This window comes from Euleptes europaea, chromosome 4 (assembly GCF_029931775.1).
Source record: "Euleptes europaea isolate rEulEur1 chromosome 4, rEulEur1.hap1, whole genome shotgun sequence".
Classification (NCBI taxonomy): Eukaryota; Metazoa; Chordata; class Lepidosauria; order Squamata; family Sphaerodactylidae; genus Euleptes; species Euleptes europaea.
Window position 1 is genome coordinate 45,883,644 of NC_079315.1, and position 22,638 is coordinate 45,906,281.

The 22,638-nt window shown below is 42.8% G+C and overlaps 1 protein-coding gene across 1 annotated transcript; it reads left to right on the top strand.

Moving 5' to 3' along the window:
* The first annotated feature begins 585 nt into the window (after nucleotides 1-585).
* On the top strand, nucleotides 586-21,851 carry SPATA6L (spermatogenesis associated 6 like). The gene is made up of 8 exons (XM_056848974.1): nucleotides 586-657; nucleotides 1,559-1,696; nucleotides 3,989-4,037; nucleotides 4,508-4,549; nucleotides 10,895-11,019; nucleotides 15,470-15,547; nucleotides 19,798-20,064; nucleotides 21,732-21,851. The coding sequence occupies exons 1-8, from the start codon at nucleotides 619-621 to the stop codon at nucleotides 21,849-21,851; spliced, it is 858 nt and encodes a 285-aa protein (XP_056704952.1). The 5' UTR covers nucleotides 586-618.
* Nucleotides 21,852-22,638: the final 787 nt, after the last annotated feature.

Sequence of the window (22,638 nt, forward strand, 5' to 3'; positions counted from 1 at the left end):
TTCTACTAGCGCTTACAGATGCTTCAGTGGAAGTTATTCTTCGCATCTAGTAAGTAATTTCTCCTGTTAGTGGCTATTCTCGCTTCCCGGTATCTCGAAGGCTGAATCTAATACAATTGCCCCATCGCCTCGCCCCCGATGCCAGAGCTCACGCTGTGGCTCACGAAAGCTCCTACCCTGCCAGAAAATATTTTTGTTAGTCTTTAAGGTGCTACTGGACTCTGGCCCTTTTCTACTACTGCAGACAGATGCTTCAGTGGAAGTTATTCTCCGCATCTAGTAAGTAGTTTCTCCTGTTGGTGGCTATTCTCGCTTCCCAGTATCTCGAAGGCTGAATCGAATACAGTTGCCCCATCACCTCGCCCCCGATGCCAGAGCTCATTTGCACGCCCCAACAGAGCAGAGCGGCTTCCAGCCTGGCTCTCCGTAGGGGCTGGCGCAGGGAGCGGCGCTATTTGCTCGCGCTTAGGAGCATTCGAACGTTGGCGTTTCCATGGCAACCCGACGCTTTCCCCTGGAACAGGCGTGGCTGGCGGCGGCGGCGGCGGCAGCGGCGGGCGGGCGGAGCGGGAATCCTCGGTGACACTCGGAGCCCTGCGGGGCCGGCCGAGGGTGGAGATGCCGCTGAAGGTCGTGGTGGAGCTGCAGATCCATGCGGTGAGTGGGACGGAGCGGGAGGGGAGGGTGCAAGGCCCCGGGGAGAACCCCGGACAGGGAGCCGAAAGGTCGCTTGTTCACTAACACGCGCTTCCTCTCCCACGTGTCGTTGCAGCGCTCCGATTGTAATGCCCCCACCGCCGTCCAGATGGCAGAAGATGGGTGTGTGTGTGTGTGTAAGAACAGCAGGATGTTGCTGCTCTGTAAATCCTACATTTTTGGTCTGGGCTCAAACCTCTTAGAACCCCTGCTTTTCTGCAGTCCAGATCCGCAGGTGGTTCTTGGCACTCTGCATAGACCCAGAGACACTCTTTTCTGTATTATTGTCCCTTTTAACCCCCGGAAGTCTGGTTATCCCGGCCTGTCCTCGAAAACCAATTCCAACGGCCAAAGGCAACCTTTGATTACACGTTTGGGTCTCTGAAGATATACGTTATGTCGCAAGACTTACTTGCATTAATTCTGTGAGCAGAAGTCGATGTCTGGTTGTACAAAAATCACTTATAGAAGAAGAAATGATGTAAGGTATCATTCGTAGCCTAAGGTGTGGAAGGCTGATGGCATGCATCTCAGGCATAGAACGAGGACCCACCATCATATATGGCTTTGGACCCCAGTAAAATTACATCACAATACACAGTAGGAGTCAGAGGGGATCCCTAAAGATGTTACCTGTCCTGTATAATGCTTCATAACATCTAATGGCCAAGTAAGTGTCTGACTGATTCCTAGCTCTGTGATGGTTATAGTTGTCTTGTCCCAGTATATCTATTCAACTTGTTTGAGATTGTCTAAGTATCTTAATTAAATACATATGCAATTGGTGGCAAGTGAGAATAGCTATGTGATTACCCCCTACTCATTTCTAACAGCTGTGATCTTTCTCTTCCTGTTTTCATAGGTCTCTTGTCCTGGAGTATACTTGACAGAGAAGAATGATGTTTATCTCACTGTTTGCATCCTGGGTCAGAGCAAGGAAACTGATTGCCTTTCTCCTGTTTTTCCTCTCTTGTTTCATGAGAAAATGTGGTTTGAGAAGGTAACCTGTTAAAGGTTTTAATCTTGACCTCCCCCCCACCCTTGAACACAGTCACTGTTCACCAGGGACAGACCAAGGTTCCAGTGTACTTTTTGCAACAGTGGCCTGCCAGTTACCTCTTGAGAAATTGACGAGCAGGACATAAAGGCCTTGTGTAGACACACATATTTGCATAGAATGAATGTCAAAAGAAAGCAGGGTTTTGAATATTTTGTTTACATTTTCATAGGCAAATTGCCTATAAATTGCTTCTTACAATGCAAGCAATGTCACTATGAACTTTGCTGAACGCAGTGGCTAAATATTTCAACTCAAAAGAGTTCTTTTTCTCAGCCAGTCAGTCAGACAGATGATGCTAATGCTTGAAAAGGACATTGATGTTACAATCCTAAATAGAGTTACATCCGTCTTAACCCACTGACTTCAGTGGACTTAAAAGAGTGTGACTCTGCACTGGATTGTACTACAGATCATTCCCTATGGATTTATCTGATTGCGGCCCCTCATTTTGACTTGTGGAAACAATGTTTCCATCGATGTTGATGGGGCTGAAGCTTTTGCTGAAATTCTTAACATGATGATCTTGGGTAGAAATTTCTTGCTGGTAGCATAAGGGTTTACTGTATTGTTTTTTAGAACAACAGCCTTCATTTGGTTCTTGTAGGTTATCCGGGCTGTGTGACCGTGGTCTTGGTATTTTCTTTCCTGACGTTTCGCCAGCAGCTGTGGCAGGCATCTTCAGAGGAGTAACACTGAAGGACAGTGTCTCTCAGTGTCAAGTGTGTAGGAAGAGTAATATATAGTCAGGAAGGGGTTGGGTTTGAGCTGAATCATTGTCCTTCAAAAAGTATCAAAGGTAATGTGCTAATCATTGTCCTGTAAGTATCAAGATAATGTGCTAATGAGGGTGTGGTATGTTAATATGGAACCATTGTATCCTGAAGTGATCTGTTAATGTGTGAAATCCAAGGCTAATCTGCATGGCTATTGTGGACTGTAGTCTTTGTTAGTCTGGAGGTTTTCAGGATAGGAAGCCAAGCCTTATTCATTCTTAAACTCTCTTCTTTTCTGTTAAAGTTGTGCTGATGTTTATGAATTTCAATGGCTTCTCTGTGTTATCTGACAAAATAGTTGGTAGAATTGTCCAGTCTTTCAGTGTCTTGGAATAAGACCCTGTGTCCTGTTTGTGTCAGTCCATGTTCAGCCACTGCTGATTTCTCAGGTTGGCCAAGTCTGCAGTATCTTTCATGTTCTTTTATCCTTGTTTGTATGCTGCGTTGTGTGGTCCCGATGTAAACTTGTCCACAACTGCAGGGTACGATATACTCCTGCAGAGGTGAAGGGGTCTCTTTTGTCTTTTGCTGATTGTAGCATCTGTTGTATTTTCTTGATGGGTTTAAACACTGTTTGTAGGTTATGTTTTTTCAAACGTTTCTCCATTCTATCAGTGACTCCTTTAATAAATGGCAAGAATACCTTTCCTATGGGAGACTGTTTTTCCTGAGTTTTCTGATTTTTGTTTGGTTTAATGGCCCTTCTGATTTCATTTCTGGAATAGCCGTTTGCTAGCAGTGTGTGATTTAGATGATTAATTTCTTCCTTGAGAAACTGTGGTTCACAGATCCGTCTTGCACGGTCCATTAATGTTTTGATTATTCCTCTTTTCTGTCAGGGGTGGTGGTTGGAGTTTTTGTGTAAGTAGTGATCTGTGTGAGTTGGTTTCCGGTAGACCTTGTGACCTAACTGAAAGTTTGTTTTACGGCTGACAAGGGTATCAAGAAATGGGAGTTTACCCTCAATTTCCTTTTCCATGGTAAACTGAATGTTTGGATGGATATTATTAAGATGGTTTAGAAAGTCCATTAATTTTTCTTCACCATGGCTCCAAATAGTAAATGTATCATCTACGAACCTGAACCTTCATTTGGTTTACTCAGAAGTGATGAACCTTTAGCCAATCAACTGAAGTGGGCAAATTTTAAGTGACAAGTGTATGTACTAAAATAAGTCTGAGACCTATTACTTCTACTGTGTTAATGTGATAGAGAAAGAAAAATTTAAAGAGCACATTTCCATCTAACAGGCCTTATTTTATTTTTTGAATAGCAAGTTATATCCCTCCAGTATCTCAAAAAGGCATCTAGATTAAAGCTTTGATAATATAAATCTTTGTTTCACTGTAATCAATTTATTAATCAATTAAAGTAAAAGTAGTTACTCAATGAAGAACTCTTTAATCAGTTGATGTAATTGTTTTATTATTACATTCTTTCTTTTGCTTTTCTTTTGAAGGTATTTGAAAAAGCTACAGATCCTGTTGCTGTGGTAGAACTGCTAGGAAGTAAGTAAGATGTATTCTTGGGTCTATGATTATCCCAGATATGTATTGGTATATCATATGAGTTTCTCTTCATCAGCTTTCTGTGGTGCTTAGAGAAAAGCTCCTTTGCTGTTTGTGGGTCATTCCAGTGGTCATTTTCTGTCCCCCTGTAATAACAAGTCAGGATTATGTGATCAATAAAAAAGGGCAAGGAGTCCAATTTTACCTGAATAGCTTAGGTATCTTTATTCATTTTTGCCATAAAATAGCCTGACATTTTTGGGTAACTCTGGGTCTGAATAAGAGGAAATAAAGGGCTTGCATGAGGGGAGGGGAGAAGGAAGTGAGAGTCTCTGTTTGGTGGCTTTCCGCCAAATTAAAATTGTGTTGTTGGTTATACAACCCTCCCATCTGCTTAGTGAAAATATACTTTAAATAAAAAATACCTCTTCAGCTGTCATGAATAACATTGTTCATTCATTTTCTTTTAGGAAATGTGACAAAATTTCGGTTATCTGAACTGATACCTACAGGTAAATGGGGAAGGAAATATTATTTAAAACAACCATAAACTTGATCATGAAGGGGTGACTATCTTATGATAATGTTGGGTCTTTACCCCCCTCCAATATTCAGATTTCTGCTATCAATATTAACCAGATATAAGGAGGAGGAGGTCCTAGGCAAAGTTGGGTAATTTATCAACAAAATAGGATCTTAGGTCTGCGTGCATAAGAGTTTATGGTAGCAATTATAGCTGGTTATGTGTGGGTTTGTGTGTGTGTGGCTTTCTGATAACAACACACGGTGGCAGAATAAGCCTTCTTTGCTAAGTGTTGTGCAGAGCTCCACAGTGCAAGGAAGGTGTTGGCACATTGGAAAGTTCCTCCAAGCAAGAGGAAGAAAAGTAAAAAAACAGCTAGCCAAGCCTAGCAAGGAGGAAAAGACTGGTGGGATATATTTACCATTTTCAGGCATTTAAAAGGAAGTCTGAAAGAAGAAAAGCTTACTCTGGTGGTTTTCAATCTACTTTTTGGGAGAACTCAAACGTTTCTTTGGAAGCTTCAGTAACAGGGTCAGTAATGGCAGACAAACTTCCCTATATTCTGTCGAAGGCTTTCACGGTCAGAGTTCATTGGTTCTTGTAGGTTATCCGGGCTGTGTGACCGTGGTCTTGGTATTTTCTTTCCTGACGTTTCGCCAGCAGCTGTGGCAGGCATCTTCAGAGGAGTAACACTGGAGAGACACTGTCCTTCAGTGTTACTCCTCTGAAGATGCCTGCCACAGCTGCTGGCGAAACGTCAGGAAAGAAAATACCAAGACCACGGTCACACAGCCCGGATAACCTACAAGAACCAATTCCCTATATTCCGTTCCTACATTACTGATCTTCCTCTGCAGTGGGCAGACACAAGGGAGTGTTGGTGTGTCCTAGTGCGTACACTACACTCTCAGTTTATTCAGAGGTACGATGAGGCCTGGGTGAATGTCTGTGTGAAGGGACTATGTATGCCAAAAACATATCCCAGAATCCTATGTAATGCACCGGAGTTGCAAGGCATACTATCACATTTTAATTCTGCCTTCCTGCTAGGAGCTCAGCAGTGTTCATCAGCCCCCCCGCCATCTTCATAACAATGCTGTGAGTTAAATAGAGTTGAGAAATACTGACTGGCCCAAAATCATCCAGTGAGCTTCATGGCTGAGTGGGGATTTGAACCTGGGTTCTCTGATCAAAGTTCAGTTTTCTAGCCACTGTACCACACTAGTGTTCTGGGTTCCTTATCAGCCAGGTCATTATGGAAAGGTTTTGGTGAAAGCTGGGTATCCAAGGTTGGGTGAAAAGGAAAAAAAAATAAGTCTCTGTATAAATACTGAAAGTATAATTTATTAGAAGCTCTATATAAAAGTTAAAATTATTTTAAATCATTAAAATAGCACAATGGCATTTCCTGAGGTTGATAACTATAACCACATACCAAACGCGTTTCGGCCTATGGGGCCTTCATCAGTGGTTAATTAAAACCCTTTTAAACCTGCACACATTTACAGAAATACATTAATGAATACAAATACAAACAGTTCAAACCCAACCAGGCATGTGTATATGTTGTAAATTCTATTCTCAGTTACTCAAACATCTGGTATAATAGGTTCTTGTTGTAATACTGGTTAGTATAAGTCTCTCAAATACTATATGTGCAGGTATCAACCTAGTAAAGTAAATGGGATGTTCATTTCAGTGCCTGCTTAGGTGCCCCATGTTTAGAGTTTCTTCATGTGTTTTATTTCTCAATAAAACCAATGAGAGGAACCAAGGCAGACAGAGGATCTTTCTTGTTGGACCACAGAAAGAAGAGTTGTATAGTATATGCAGTTAATTGGCATTGGGGCTCGAGATGTTTGTGTTGAGCTGACCAGCAGATGTGCCACTGGCAGTACAGTGCTAAGCAGAATTACACCCGTCTAAGCCCATTGATTTCAGTGGATTTAGAAGGACATAATTCTCCTTAGGATGCACAGTTAGTGAGGGCACAAATGGCTGATCTTCCATGCTCCACTTCCTTCACACCACATTTTAAATTGCCCATGGTAATTTCTCATGATTATCAATATCCCTAGGTTATTATGTGGTGTGAAAATTAACTGTAGCAGTTGACTTTAACAATACACTGCTTGAATTTTGAATATATATCAAAGATTAGGCCTCTGAGCCTTGCTGTAAGTCTTGTCTTTCCCAGCTGAAAACTCTTGCTGCAACCGAAAGTAGGCCTCTGCTGAAAAAGTACTTGAAAGGAAAGAGATGGCATTGTCAGGTCATAGAACACACCCACCCAAGAAAATGTAAACATATATAGAAATATAGGTGCACCCCAAAGTTCCAGAAGAGTAGTGGGAAAAAAATGAAATAGAAGGTTGAAAAATTGCATATTTTGCCAAACAATAATCCCTGTTATATTTGCCCATCTTTCCCCAAGTGACATTCCTTACATCTGAAGCATGATTCTATGCCTGGGAAGTGAGATAAAGCTATTTGGAGACCTCAGTGCCCTCCATTACTTTCAGTTATTGTATTATGTTTATTTACTGAATTTGTATCCCGCCTTTCTGCCTTTACAAGGGCCACCAAGGCAGCTATTGTTTGGTGCAGATTATTTATTTATGTGTTGTTTTACTTCATTTATACCTTGGCTTTGGTTCCCCAGCAGGGATCTAAATTGGCTTACAATATTCTCCGCTCCTCCATTTTATCCTCACAACAATGCTGTGAGTAGGGTTGCCAACCTCCAGGTACTAGCTGGAGATCTCCTGCTATTACAACTGATCTCCAGGCAATAGAGATCAGTTCACCTGGAGAAAATGGCCGCTTTGGCAATTGGGTTCTATGGCATTGAAAGTCCCTCCCCTCCCCAAACCCCACCTTCCTCAGGCAACCCTGGCTGTGAGGTAAGTTAGACTGTGAGTATGTGACTAGCACAAGACCACCCAGCCAGGCTCCATGGAAGAATGGGGTTTCAGATCTGGGTCTCCTAGATCCTAATCCAACACTCAAAGCACTACACAGCACTGGCACACTTGCAGTGGTTTCTTAGGTTTCTGTGGCCCACAGGATGCTATGTAAATAGATCGGACACATTTCCTGCCTTATTCTTCGAAGGAGTGTTGTGATGAACTTTGGTAGGCCCAGTAGTGAGAGGGTGTAGGGCCAGTAGTGCCAAAGGCAAGTACGTGAGCAGCAGTAAAAATGGGACTAAGAACCATTAACAGTGCTAGCCTAAAAAAGGGTAATCGATGGGCTTGTAAGGATATTACTGCTTGGGACAGCACCATTAGACAGTCATTGCATCTTGACTTATACTGTAGTTCAAGAGATGTTGGAGACATTGTTGGATCCAAAGGAGCCAGTGTGGTGTAGTGGTTAAGAGTAGGGCTGTTGAAAAAAAAAATTCAGTAAAATTCGGATTCAGCAAAATTCGGCCCGTTTTTATTTGGGAAATGCCGAAGTCCGAACTCCCCTGCTTCGGGTCTGTGCAATTCGGCATGAGGTCCGGAGTTCGGGGAAAAATTCGGCCGAATAAAGCCATTAAAATCACAACCGTACCTTTCTGCGGCTTTGGGGGGCCATTTATGGGGGTAGAGGTCCCAAACTTTCAGCGTAGCTTCAAAGGACCCTTCTTGCAATAACCCCCAAGTTTTGTAAAGATTGGATCAGCGGGGGCTGAGATATGGGCCCCGAAAGGGGTCCCCCCTCAATGTGCATTTGCAATTAGCAGAGCTTGCCGCCCACTCAAAGCTCCCAGCCCCGACAAACAGCTGAGCTGCGGGGAGCAAGGGCAGGGCAGGTGTGAAGAAGTTTGCAAACCATGAAAAACAACACAACCATGCAAACCATCACGTTTGCAACCATGCAAAGCAACACCTGACGCCTGGGAGTTTGCAAACCATGGAAAGGGACAGAGGCATGCTAGCTAAGCATCAGGAGCAGGAGGGTGTGCTGGCGTAGGCCAAGGGCTGGGCGGTGCCCGCAGTCCTCAGACGTGCGGGGGTTATCTAGCCCCTTTCGGAGCAGGCGAAGATTCTGTTATCTCTCAAGGTCAGTATCCAGAGGCGTCGTCAAAACAGGCAAGAGTCAATGGCCGGAAAGATCAATCATAGCAGTAGCAAGAAGGCAAGGAAATTGCACGGTTGCTTCCGTAAAGTGAAAGTGTGCCTGCACTGCCTTTATCAATCAGTGTACTTCCAAGCTAGGCTTCATCCTGCAACGACTCAGTTCTCTGTCTGCTTAGGCTTTCCAGGCGAGCACTCCTTCGCCTACCCTGCAAAACTATACGCTGGCGAGTCCTGATATGCCTATCAGGTTCAGGTGAGCTTGGAGGCCTGCCATTCTCAGCTTCCACTGCAGGGGTTGGGGGACGAGTAGCTTCTGTCTGCCGTTGTTCCATCTCTCTGCCTAGCTGTGGTTCCTGCTGAGTTGTTTCAGGCTCCTGTACTACTGACTGCAATGGAGGTACTGAAGGCCCAGAGGCAACCTGTTCCTCCACTTCAGCTTCAGAGTCCTCTGGGTCCTCAGCTCCAAAGGCAGGGCCCATGACACCGGGGGTGGAATTTCCCCTTTTGCATCGGACTCGGGACCAGGCAAATGCATTCTTTAAGTCACAATTTGAAAACAATTTTTGTGCAAGCATCAAAATAGACCTAACCGATCTTATGAATGAGGGAAAACCTGAGGACACACAACTGAAGCCCCCCCTCAAACCAGGGAGAGACAGACTCGAGGGCGCACCCCCCCCAGACAGAACAGGCGAAAGCCCCCTTTGGCTTCCCCCCCACCCACAGAAACTGCTCCCTCCCCACACACACACAGACTCTGCTTCCCCCCCCACACACACACACAGGAGAAAAATTATAGATTAAAGCCCCAAAAGGGGTCTTACTGTGGATGTCTTCTGTTCCATCAGGAGGGACTGGGAGGACTGGATAATCCAATATGATTCCATTTAAGCACGGGAGGTTTTGCCTTGGATTTGCCGCTCTCGAGATGCACACAGGATTGGCTGATCCCATTCATCCCAATAGGGAAAAGGGGGGGACCCCATATCTCGGGACCCCCTGACCCAATGTTTACAAAACTTGGGGGGACTCGCAAGAAGGGTCCTTTGAAGCTCCGCTGAAAGTTTGGGGTCTCTACCCCCAAAAATGCCCCCCCTGCAGCCACGGAAAGCAGCGAATGTGCACAAGAACCCCCCCCCCACGGGGATTTCTCTCTCACACACAAACAGATACTCTCTCTTTCTTTTCCCGGGCCGCACAGCAGCTGGGCTCATGCACTCAATCGCTCAAACTGATTGGCCAGAAGAAGACCCAGCTTGGCCACCGATTGGCTGCAGGAGAATGCTGCTTACTAACTGACGGTTATGCTGCTGCGCCGAACCCTGAATTTGCCAAATTTATTCGCTGAACACCACGAATTCACTGAATTCATTTCCCCGTTTTCCCGCCTTTTTTAAGTTCGGTTCCATCCGAACTAAAAACCGCCGAATCAGGGGAAATTCGGCTGTTTTTCGGTTCAGGATGAACCGAATCGACAGCCCTAGTTAAGAGCGGTGGTTTGGAGTGGTGGATTCTGATCTGGAGAACTGGGTTTGATTCCCCACTCCTCCACATGAGCGGTGGAGGCTAATCTCGTGAACTGGATTTGTTTCCCCACTCCTACATACGAAGCCAGCTAGGTGGCCTTGGGTCAGTCACACTCAGCCCCACCCACATCACAGGGTGTCTATTGTGGGGAGGGGAAGGGAAGGTGATTGTAAGCCGGCTTGAGACTCCCTTAAGTGGTAGAGAAAGTCAGCATATAAAAACCAACTCTTCTTCTCCTTCTGCTTCTTTCATTAGCTGAAGGACATCTTTGATTCAACCTATTATTCATAGTTGCCTGAAAATTCAGTGGGCTTCAGTCATTCAAGATAGCCTCTTTTTTCTTTTTGGTAAAACATGCAGATCTGAACCCAGTCAAAGGCAGCATATTGGGCTGGAAGTTTCACTGAGCATCTGATGGTCTGTACTCCCTCAAAATTTATGCTACTGTAGATAGATTTGGTAGTCCTTTAGGTGCCAAAAGGTTTATTTGGTAGTGATGCACTAAGACTGTTCAAACTTCTTGTGGACTTAAAGTGGTAGCTTGCCTCTATGACAAAGAATGCCGAAGATAGTTAGTTACCACAAGATTCAGCAATGGTGTACACTGTGTGACAGAGTGTTTCTTGGAGGACAAAAAGCACTAATCCTGTTAAACTTTCCTTTTATATGAAATATAAAGAGCTTGTGTGTTCCATTGGGAAGACTGGGCACAACTAATGTGTGCACCTTTTGTCTTTTAGAGAGAGAAGAGCTAGCATTTTATGAAGTGAATACTCGAGATTTTCTGTTTCCAGAGCCCAAACTGACTCCTGTGTATCCTGGAGTGGACAGAGAGTTACTGATGAAAACACATCCAACTTTCCCAGTAAGTTGCTGCAGAATGCCGTGCCAACGTTCAAGACTGAAAGGTTGTCTTGGTGTCCTGGTCTTATTCATGGTGGAGCGATAACTAATATTTAGAAATCAACATTTGTCTTTTAATTTTTCTGTATTGCTTGTTGGCATACAATAATAGTTAAAAAGTACAATAAAAACAGTCTGGCCATTAAAACGTATCTAGAACACAGCAGAACAATTACAGAAAACCAAGTAAACACACAAAAAACTGTTAGCTAGTACATGACATAATAGCCATTTTCAGATGTTCAGTTTTATTTTATTTTATTAAACTTGTACCCCACCCTCCCCCAACACAAGTTGGGCTCAGGGTGGCTTTCAACAATGAACACACACAATAGTTCTACATTGGACATTATAGAATAAAAATCACTGTGTGTGAATAAAACAGATTCCCATTAAAACCTACAGATCCATTTCATTCTCTTCTGGTGCTCCCAATGGTAGTATTTTGGTATGGTTGGAGAAAAGATAAAAATGGGGGACCAGGGTGGGGGAGGAAGAAAGGGGGAGAAAAAGGAGGGAGGCCAGCTAGATGTATAGACTGTCGCTGCCCTCAACCATAGGCCTGGAGGAACATCTCCGTCTTGCAGACCCTGCGGAACTGAGCCAGGTCCGTTAGGACACGGGTTTCACTAGAGAGAGAGTTCCACCAGGCCAGGGACAGAGCCGAAAAAGCCCTGGCTCTGGTCAAGGACAGCCAGATAACTCTGGGACCAGGGACCACCACGAGATTGCTTCCCTGAGAGTGTAATGCTCTCTGAGGAGTATACCAGAACCATGTGTGACCGCTCCAACCATGCTCAAAGGTACCAATATGACAGTTGTAATTTTGTGTCAATGGCCAAGCATATTTTCCATGCCTTGACAGCTTCCGTATGTGTGAATATGCTCACACAGGAGAGCCAGCATGGTGTAGTGGTTAAGAGCGGTGGTTGGAGCGGTGGACTCTGATCTGGAGAACCGGGTTTGATTCCCCACTCCTCCTCACGAGCGGCGGAGGCTAATCTGGTGAACTGGATTTGTTTCCCCGCTCCTACACATGAAACCAGCTGGGTGACCTTGGGCTAGGCACACTCTCTCAGCCCTACCTACCTTGCAGGGTGACTGTTGTGGGGAGGGGAAGGGAAGGTGATTGTAAGCCGGTTTGATTCTTCCTTATGTGGTGAAAGTTGGCATTTAAAAACCACTTCTTCCCTCAAAAATCTGAGGTTCCATTTGCATGAACTAAAACTATATGTGCATGGAAAGTACATGTGTTGCCCCTTCCTCACAGAATTCCTTCACTCATACTGAAAGGATCTTGAGTCATGTGTTCTCCTGTTAGGCATGGTTGTAGTGCCAAAACTGAGCATCTGAAAAGGGGTAATGTTTTAGCTTCATGGAAAAACTGTTCTATAATATGAGATTCACAGGTGGAAAAGACTCACTTAGAATGCCTGTGACATTCTAACTGGGAATGTTGAAGTAAGGGGATGCTTATATGGGAGGAGATTAGTCCTAAATTTGTAGGCTGCCTTGAGTTCTGCAAGGTAGAAAGGCAGCTAATAAACGTTTTAAACAAACAAACACACAAATAAATAATGTAGGTAGGCCTGGCCATTTAGGGCTTTAAAGGTAATGACTGGTGCTTGGACTTGGGCCTGGGTTTTAACCTGTGCAGTTGCATCAATGGGAGTCATACATGCTCAGCAGCTGGCAATTGCCAGGCTTAAGATTTCTGTGTGAGTTGAGGTGTCCAACTGACTGACTTGTTCCACTTGCCAAATGTAGGATGCTACTTTACTCACTGCTGCGATAGCAGACAGAGTGGCTTGTGCTAATGTAGTTGCAAGCCCAACCAGGGCAATCTCACAACTATAGGTGAGAGATCTCCTCTATACCTATTCACATCTTGCTTTCCCATCCAGGAATGGCAATGGTGACTGCTGCATAATGCCAAAGGTTGTGATTTAGTGAGGGAACAGTTTCATCTTTTTCCTAAATAGTTATTTGCTCACATCATGGCTGATCTGAACTTTAGCAGTAAATGCTAAACTATTATATTGAGCTGCAAAGAAATTAATTTTTAACACAAGTTTGAAGCACTTTTCAAGCTAGAGGCATGTGCCAAAGAATTCACATACTTTTCTAGGAAAGAGATACACTAGAGATCTACTAACCATTGGCTGCTTGTTTTCCTCTCTCATGCTTTCTCAGTTAGCAGAGGCAGATACTGTTCTTATCATTGAATCTTCCCAAGTACTTGCTAAAAGGGTTATGCAAAAATTACTGTTTTAATTTCAGTTTGAGTTTTTCCATAGGATGTTTTTTTGCCCATTTCAGGGGTTAGGGGTTTGTTTTAAGAATTGTTTCTGGCACAGGTTTCAAGTTCTGGAATTTCAGCTCCTGAAAAGGATGCCCTCCTAAAAAAAAAACCTTCCCTGAAATGAAAATAGAGATTTTTTGAAGTGCTTTCCCCACTGCCCTTCTCACTGGCCTTTCTGTTTTTAAAATTAAAAAGGAAAGGAGACAGCTATAGGACTTACCTACTTGCTGGGTCCGCATTGCAGCTGCTGGCCCTTCTCCTGGCAGCGTCCACCTGGACCCTAACAGCTGGTGGAGACTGGCTAGGCCTTCCTGCATTCCAGTGAGGAGTGGGCCAATGCTGTGGGAATTGCAGGTGGCTCCGGAAGACTTTGTGAGGCTTTTGGAGCCTTCAGGAGGTTCTAGAGCTTCCCAAAGATTTCTGGAGCCCTACAAAGCCTTCTGCAGCCACCTGTGATTCTTTTTGCAATGACCCAAGCCTGGCTGCTATTCTCCTTCAGCTATTGTGGTGCAGGAGGGCTCTGCTGTGAGAAGAGCCAGCTGCTGCAATACAGACCCAACAAGGTAAGTTCTGCACCTGCTTCCTTCCCTTTGCAGCTTAAAAAATGGAAAGGCCCATGGGGTTAGTTGGCCTATGTCTCATCCCTTTGAAAGGATGCTAGCTTGCTTTTTCTCCCTTTCTACTACTGAAGAGCCTGAGTTATGGTATTAAGTCCCAATGACCATAAAACAGGAAGAGGTTGATAGTTAAAAGCAGTTGTTTATTAGGCCTAATATACATACCGGATAAAACTGCCCAAATGCGCAGGACAGTCTTCACACAGAACAAAGGATTACAACAACTTTTATAATTTTGGATTAGGGATGTTACAATTACGTCAATTCACTGCACATTGGCTGTCTAATTCATTTTAATTAGCATAGCATGTACACATTGGCCGAAGCTGTTTCTAGGCAAGCACCAGGTCTTGTGACCACATTCCTAAGACATTGCTTTTCTCTACAGGTGCACGGCTGTGCCAGGCACGTGATGCAGTCTTTTGTTCTGGCATCTCATAATGGTGTCTGCCAGACTTATGCTAACTTAAATGATTATACATTAGGGCATCTGTTTCAAGGATCAATACTTTACCCCTTATACCTGGGGCTGCATGTCTATTACATATATGTGCTCTTCACATGGTATTGTGCCAGATGCTAAATCTTATATTTTGGACTTAGCATCTTTATAAGTGCAAGTATGCGAACTGGAGCATAAAAGCATACATTTCCAATACATTTCCCATAGTATATAATGATTCCAGGCATTACACTACTGAAACATCTCCAAAATTCTTGGGGATAACTTTTTGTTACTGCCAGAATTGTAGGAATGGTTTTAATATGGCGTTGGTGGCCACAGGATGTGGTAGATATGTGCAATTCAATTTTCTTTTATTTTACTGGAATATTTTAAAGTAAATCACATACTTGAACCACTATAGTAGTATTGTATTGGATGTGTTAGGTAGGTCAAGGACAAATTATCTGTAGTAGATTATCTGAGTACATTATCGGTACAATCCTATGCATTTTACTTGGCCAGTCGATGGCTTAGATTGGAGTAACTCTGTATAGTATTGTACCACTAGTTAAGCATTCTGAGGTTTGCTGAAAATTAAAATAGTTTATGAGTTTCTGAGATTAGCATGGCTGAAATGTTTATTCGTTAGGTACACATTTCCTATGATGTTGCAATGATATGATAGCTTCAATGGTTACTTTGGTGTAGCCATTGCATGACTAGCTTTCAATGGGCGGTATCTACAAGCGCCATCCTAAGCCGAGTTACATCTTTCTAAACCCATTGACTTCAATGGACAGAGGGATATACATCTGTTTAGAATTGCAGTGTAATAAGATTAGTATATATTAATCTCCATCATAATATGCAATGTGGTTTCCCCCTGAGGTTCTGCAGATAATGGCCATTTACTGGTGTTCCTTCAAACTAAAACCTGATGAAAATGTGAAAAACCACTGGTTTGAAGTCCTGTCATGTGCTCTGCTGCGTTTGTGTTTGGCTACTCACTGCATTTTGTTTCTACTCATTTCTACTTCAAATCTTTAAGGGTATTGCACCAAAATTAGAGTTTTCCACCAGGACAACAATTACCGAACTTCCACTTCAGTCCAGAAGATGGTACCGTGTAAGTATTTTTTAGTTAATTGATACAGATATGGAGGAAAATTATGCTTAATCAAATCTAAATCTCACTATACCTCATTAAGCCAGAGCATTTAGTATGACACAACATTCATACTAATATTGTATCCAGGCACATTTGTTAAATATTGCTCAGCTTATTAACTACTCCACATAGACTCCATATTTGAAAAGCGGTCATATGCTTAATGCCTTTAGAAGAAGAGCTCATGGGAAAAGAGATTTTTGCCTTCCTGGACTTGTGTCCTGTTCTGATGAGAGTTCTAAATTACATGCCATTGGTTCAGCAGTTTTCCTATACAGTTGTTACATCATTTTCTCAGATTTATCTGAAATGATATGAAGTAATTTGTCCATCACTCAGGCCCCAGGATCCAGCAGCCACATTTTACACATCTGTGCAGATGTCAAAGGTTCCATCCCAGCTGTTGATACATATATCATGCATAGTAACTTGCTGCCCAGACGTGTGTGCCTTTTCATATGAAAAGGTGGATTCACCTTTGTCTTTTTATTTGTAAGGACCAACTTGATGTGACATTTCTCTACAAGTCAAGTCTGGGTTCCTCTGACCTGACTCTCATACTCTTTACAGTCAGGTAGCAGTTGCTGGAAACTCAGTTCCCAAGCACAAAGGGATCTGATTAGGATCAGGACCATTACACAGGGAGGAGGGGCTTCTGTGTTCCCCCACACCATCTTCCTCACCTGAAAAGGCCCTAGAGCTGTGCTGTTTGCTGTGAGGGAGGCTGCACATACCCTAGGTCACTTTTCCTTGTATCACAGCTTTATTTTTTATTATAAAACTTTAACAAAGTTGCATCCGACCTGCAAGGGCTTGGATGAGCATCATGATGCAGATGGGCATCCACAATTGTGGTGAGGACGACTTATGAATACAAATTTCTTTTTCTAGATTGAGCCAAAAATGATTAGGACTGTCAACTGATTAATTAAGCCTTTCTTTCTATGAGTAAATCAATTAAGTTTGAATATGAATTAAACATGGCCTAACTATGATTAGTAGCATTTGTTTATTGTAAGGCATTATCCCAAAATTGTACCTGTATTAGGAATTGGACAGTTTGTAAATATATTTTTAAACTAAAAGAACTGACCATGTAATCTTGGAATTTACGATCTTGGGGAAAGGAAAAATTGTATGTACTCAGACATATAGGTTGGACTTTAGGAAAACAAATTTTAACAAGCTTAAACTTATGCTGGGTAGAATCCCATGGTCAGAAATACTTAAGGAGAAGGGAGTTCAAGAAGGGTGGGAGTTTCTTAAAAATGAAATACTGAAGGCGCAATCATTCCTATGAGAAGGAAAAATGGGAGGAGCCTAAAGAGGCCAGGGTGGCTCCATAGACAGCTTTTTAAAGATTTGAGAAATTAAAAAAAACTCATTTAGGCAGTGGAAGGAGGGCCTTATAACCAAAGAGGGATATCAACAAAGAACTAGTGCTTGTAGGGAAAGTGTTAGGAAAGCAAAAACTCAGTATGAGCTTAGGCTAGCAAGAGATGCTAAACACAACAAAAAAGGGTTATTTTCCTATGTACAGAGTAAGAATAAGAACAAGATAAGCCCATTGTGGGGACCGGAAAGTGAAATTGTAACAGGAGATGAGAGGGCAAACTGCTAAATTCCTACTTTTCCTCAGTCTTTTCTTTCAAGGGAAACAGTGCTCAACATGGCATAAACAGAACACATGATGAGGGAAGGAATTTGCAGCCAATACTGGCATTGGAGTAGTGCACAAACATCTAGTTTCTTTAAATGAAATAAAGTCCTCAGGGCCAGATGAATTGCATGCAAGGGTACTCAAAGAACTTGCAAATGTAATTTCTGAGCCTCTGTCCATTATTTTTGAGAATTCTTGGAGAACAGGAGGTGGGCAAGTGTTGTCCCCATCTTCAAGAAGGGGGAAAAGGAAGATCCAGGTAACTACCAACTCATCAGCTTGACGTCTATACCGGGAAAAGTTTTCAAACAAATAAACAGTTAGTCCTTGAGCATTTAGAAAGGATGGATCTGAAAGTTACTACCTTGCTGGATCAGAGGAATACAGTAGGTATAGTTTATCAAGATTTCAGTAAGGCTTTTGATAAGGTTCCCCATAATATTCTTGTTGACAAACTGGGAAAATGTGGTTTAGATCCTGTTACTGTTAGGTGGATCTGTAATTGTTTGACAGATTGCACCCAAAGAGTGCTTGTTAATGGTTCCTCATCCAGTTGGAGAGAAGGGACTAGTGGAGTGCCTTAGGGATCTGTCCTGGGCCCTGTGTTGTTCAACACCTTTATAAATGATTTGGATGAAGGAATAGAGGAGATGCTTATTAAATTTGCAAATGATACTAAATTGGGAGGGGTATCAAATATGGTAGGAGACAGAAACAGGATGATCTTGACAGGCTGGACAATTGGGCTAAAACTAATAAAATGCACTTCAACAAAGATAAATGTAAAGTTCTGCATTTAGGCAGGAAAAATCAAATGCATAATTATAGGATGGGGAGACTTGTCTTAGCAGTAGCATGTGAAAAAAAGATCTTGGGGTCTTAGTAGACCAAACACTAAACATGAGTCAGCAGTGTGGTGCGATAGCTAAAAAGGCAAATGCGATCTTGGGCTGCATCAACTGAAGTATAGTGTCCAGATCATGCGAAGTGATGGTATCACTTTACTCTGCTCTGGTTAGACCTCACCTGGAGTATTGTGTTCAGTTTTGGGCACTGCAATTTAAGAAGGACGTAGACAAGCTGGAACATGTCCAGAGGAGGGCAACAAAGATGGTGAAGGGTCTGGAGACCAAGTCCTATGAGGAAAGGTTAAAGGAGCTGGGTATGTTTAGCCTGAAGAGGAGAAGACTGAGAGGGGATATGATAACCATCTTCAAGTACTTGAAGGGCTGTCATATAGAGGATGGTGCTGAGTTGTTTTCTGTTGCCCCAGAAGGTCGGACCAGAACCAACGGTTGAAATTAAATCAAGAGTTTCCGTCTAGACATTAGGAAAATTTTTTTCTGAGCAGTTCCTCAGTTGAACAGGCTTCCTCGGGAGGTGGTAAGCTCTCCTTCCCTGGAGGTTTTTAAGCAGAGGCTAGATGGAGGGCCATCTGTCAGCAATGCTGATTCTATAACCTTAGGCAGATCATGCGAGGGAGGGCATCTTGGCCATCTTCTGGGCATGGAGTAGGGGGTCACTGGGTGTGTGTGTGGGAGTTAGTTGTGAATTTCTTGTATTGTGCAGGGGGTTGGACTAGATGACCCTGGTGGTCCCTTCCAACCATATGATTCTAACTGGCCAAGATGAGTAATTTGTTACATTTCATCCTTCTCAGGATTATACAGATAAACTTCTGCTGATAGTCACTTGGAGGCCCGGCTCCTATTCTAGAGGAGTGCAGATGTCCATGTTAGGACAAAAAGGGTATTAAATGGACATTCGAACATCCATACCTTTCTCTTGGGACTCAGTCTTACAATTTGCTGAGTGTCTTTAATGGAGATTCCTTGCTTTCAACTTCCACGGAAAATGAGCTTGATGAAATATGTTTTAGAGAATAGCCTCTTAGAGGACAGTGCCATGAATGAGGGATTATCAAAATGTGATAAAGAGATAAATAATTTTCTATTTATTTCCTTCTGGGACACAATCTGTCTTTTATATAAATAAATGTTTTCCCAATTGAAAGTAAAGGTTGCCTGTATAAAAAAATATGTTCTCAATTGTATGTGAAGGTCTCAGAATTTTGATCCTCTGGTCATATCTGTAGGGTTTTTTGTTTGTTTTTTAAGAAAGATGCATTTTGGGAAATAGACATGATTATCATGCTTTGCTTGTTGACCTCTGAACAAGCTTTAACCAGTGCTAGTCACCACTCTATTCACTTGATTAGCAGGGAGAATTGCAGGATATGCAGTCTGTATAGTTGATTTCATTCTATTGAGACGGGGGTGCACTTCATTGAAGACATTATGAGATATTTATAATGAAAGTTTATCTTTATAATGGGAATTTATTGTATTTTTTACTGTATTGTTTTGTTAGCCACTTTGGACATTTTGATGATAAGGTACGATAAAAGCCTTTGAAATGAAACAAACATTTCCCATTCTTTCAAGTGTGAGTTGTGGAGCTATGGTGCAGTGTATTTGCTCAGCTACCTGGATTGCCTTCCATAGCTAAGTCTCCAAACAGCAAGTGTCAATATTACTGTATTTTTCAGGACAGAAGTAAAATCAAGTTACAAAGAGCTATCTCTGCATCACCTCGGCAAAGGAGCATCTCACCAATACGATGTAGAGCAACAAGGAGGAATAGCATCTGTAAGAGATTTACAAGATCCTTAGGATCCCGTTCTCCATCTCCAAGCCCAGCAAAATACTTCCATGAGTTTGGTAGAGACAGTGAGCAGCAACTCTCTCCTTTGAGCTTCAGGTCTGTTAAGTTCAAAGCAGAAACAGATCCCAGGCCACCTTTTGTAGTTAGACATGTAAGTCCTGAGAATGCTAGAGTGACAGTAACTTTTAGGAATTGTTCAGTTAAATAAAATGTGTATTCAACTTTTTTTTTCTAGTAAAAGGTGACCAGAATATCTTGGTGGAACAGTGCGATGTAGGGAGTCTGGGGCTTCCACTATAGCAGGAAATGCTCCTGCCCCTGGCATCTGGTCCTCTGCTGCCTGAAGCAAAATAGGGTAGAAGAGTGCCATTGCAGTGCTGCAACATCACTTACAGTCACATCACCAGAAGTGACATCATGCATCACCACAATGCTCTAGCAACCCCCCAAATCATTTGGGGGATTGCTAGAGTATCAAAGCAGCATGTTACTAGAAGTGACATTGCAGCAATGTATGATGCCGTGCAACAACTAGCCCCACCCCCCAAAGCTCCTGGGGGTTGCTATCCCAATCATGTAAACTATATCCTTTTCAGAGGTTCTGGGTACAACTACATATGTACAACTATATTTTAATATTTTAAGCATACATGTGTCTTTTTGTTAGCATGTGCATTATGTTAAATTTCTGAAGAGAGTTGTCCCAGCTGTCTACTCAAGTTTCTGCAGTGCACATGAAGTAAAAGAAAACACATATGCCTTAAAACGTTACTGTTTTATCAAGTTTGTAATCAAAACATGAGAAATTCCCAAATTTACACTTTGGTACAATGACAACACAAACTGGAAATGTGTAGTCACAGTTCTTTATTGACACCTGAGATGATCTAACACTACCATATTTACCTTGAAGTGAGGGCAACTTCTGTGACTTCCTTTCACCTTCTTTTTTCAAACCTTTTAATGTGCCATCTCTCATTTCCTACCTGCATAGGCCCAATTGGGGCAGCACAAAACAGGGGGGAAGAAATACCCGAACAAGAAAGATACAGTAAACCAACTATGGTTTATGTGAACCTTCGATATATTTGGGCTATTGTGTTGAAATTATCTTGGTGTTTGCTAGTGCTTACTCTAGTGCCACAGCCCTCAATTTGCAAGATCTGAGCAAGGCTATCAAAGATAGGACATTGATTCATAGGGTCGCCATGAATTGGAAGCAACTTGACAGCATTTAACACACACATTTGAAAATATACTTTTCGTTAATGAGACATTTTTATCTAATGAATTGTTCTTAACTGGCAAAGAAAACACATTAGGGAATGCAGAAAGAACAAGGAAAACTTGAAATTCAAAAATACAAGTCACAAATAGCAAATATGATGTACTTGTGCTGGTGGGCTGATGGCCTGCCTGCTCCCCGTTGGGGCCACCCCAGCTCAAAGAGATGGGTGAGTGTGAGCCAGAGGCACAGGGAAGGAGGGCTCACAGTGGCAAGGCACACACCCTCCCAATCCACCCTCACCATGATGAAGGAAGGAATGCCCAGCCCAGCCTCGTTGCGGTGAGAGATGGGACATGCTGCCCAGCCAAGCTTCACCACAGTGAGGGATGGGATGGGCATGCACAACCTCACCTGATCTCGTGAAGGATGCGACAGGAAGGTGATCCCTCCTTATTTGGGGGGTGGGTCCGGGCTGGGGGAGTGGCTCTTTTCCAGGGTCTTTTCTCCCACCATGCTGCCTCTGGTTCTCATTCAAGTGTAATTTCTATTGCATTTGAGATTCTACCTTGATATTATTTCTTAACTTTTAGGTAGACCCTTCTAAATCATTTGCTGAACAAACTCCATCACTGGTACCGTATGGAAATGCAAGACAAAATGTGGATCCAACAAGGAATTCTCACAAATCTCAGTTGAAACGAGGTACATAATGATCTGATGTACATGTTGACTGAAATGTAATGATACTGATAATAAGATCATTGATGATACCACAGGACCCTGTTGCTTCTTATGATCTGTAGATCTAATTCCGTTATCCTTCGGTTTAAAAGTTTATGTCTTCTGCTCCCTTGATCTATGTAGAATACAAGATACCGGTACTATTCAAGATTAAAGCGAAGTGTACAATACGCCTTGGAAACAAAATCCAGAGGACCAAAATTTGAGTTCAGTAGCACCTTAAAACCAACAAAAATTTCCAGGGTGCAAGCTTTTGTGCCCTGACCTGGATAGCCCCAGGCTGGCCTGATCTTGTCAGATATCAGAAGTTAAGCAGGGTTGGCCCTGGTTAGTATTTGGATGGGCAACCTCCAAGGAATACCAGGATCATGACGTGGAGACAGGCAATGGCAGGCCACCTCCAAACGTCTTTTACCTTGAAAACCCTATGGGGTCGCCATACGTCAGCTGTAACTTGACAGCACAAAACAACAACAACAAGCATTTGTGAGTCAAACCTCACTTTGTTAGATCCAAATAGGAAGAGGAGTAGCTGCGTTAGACTCTTGCAGCAAAATCAAACAGGAGTCTTGTGACACCTTAAAGATTAACCGTGTTTTATTCTAGCAGGAGCTTTCTTGATCTAGAGCCCAATTCATCAGATACATGAAATGGAACTTTAGTTGACAGACATGTATATATACATACGCATATACACACATGGAATGCATAACAAAGTTGCATACAGCAGGGACAAAAGGTCATGAAATGCAAGAA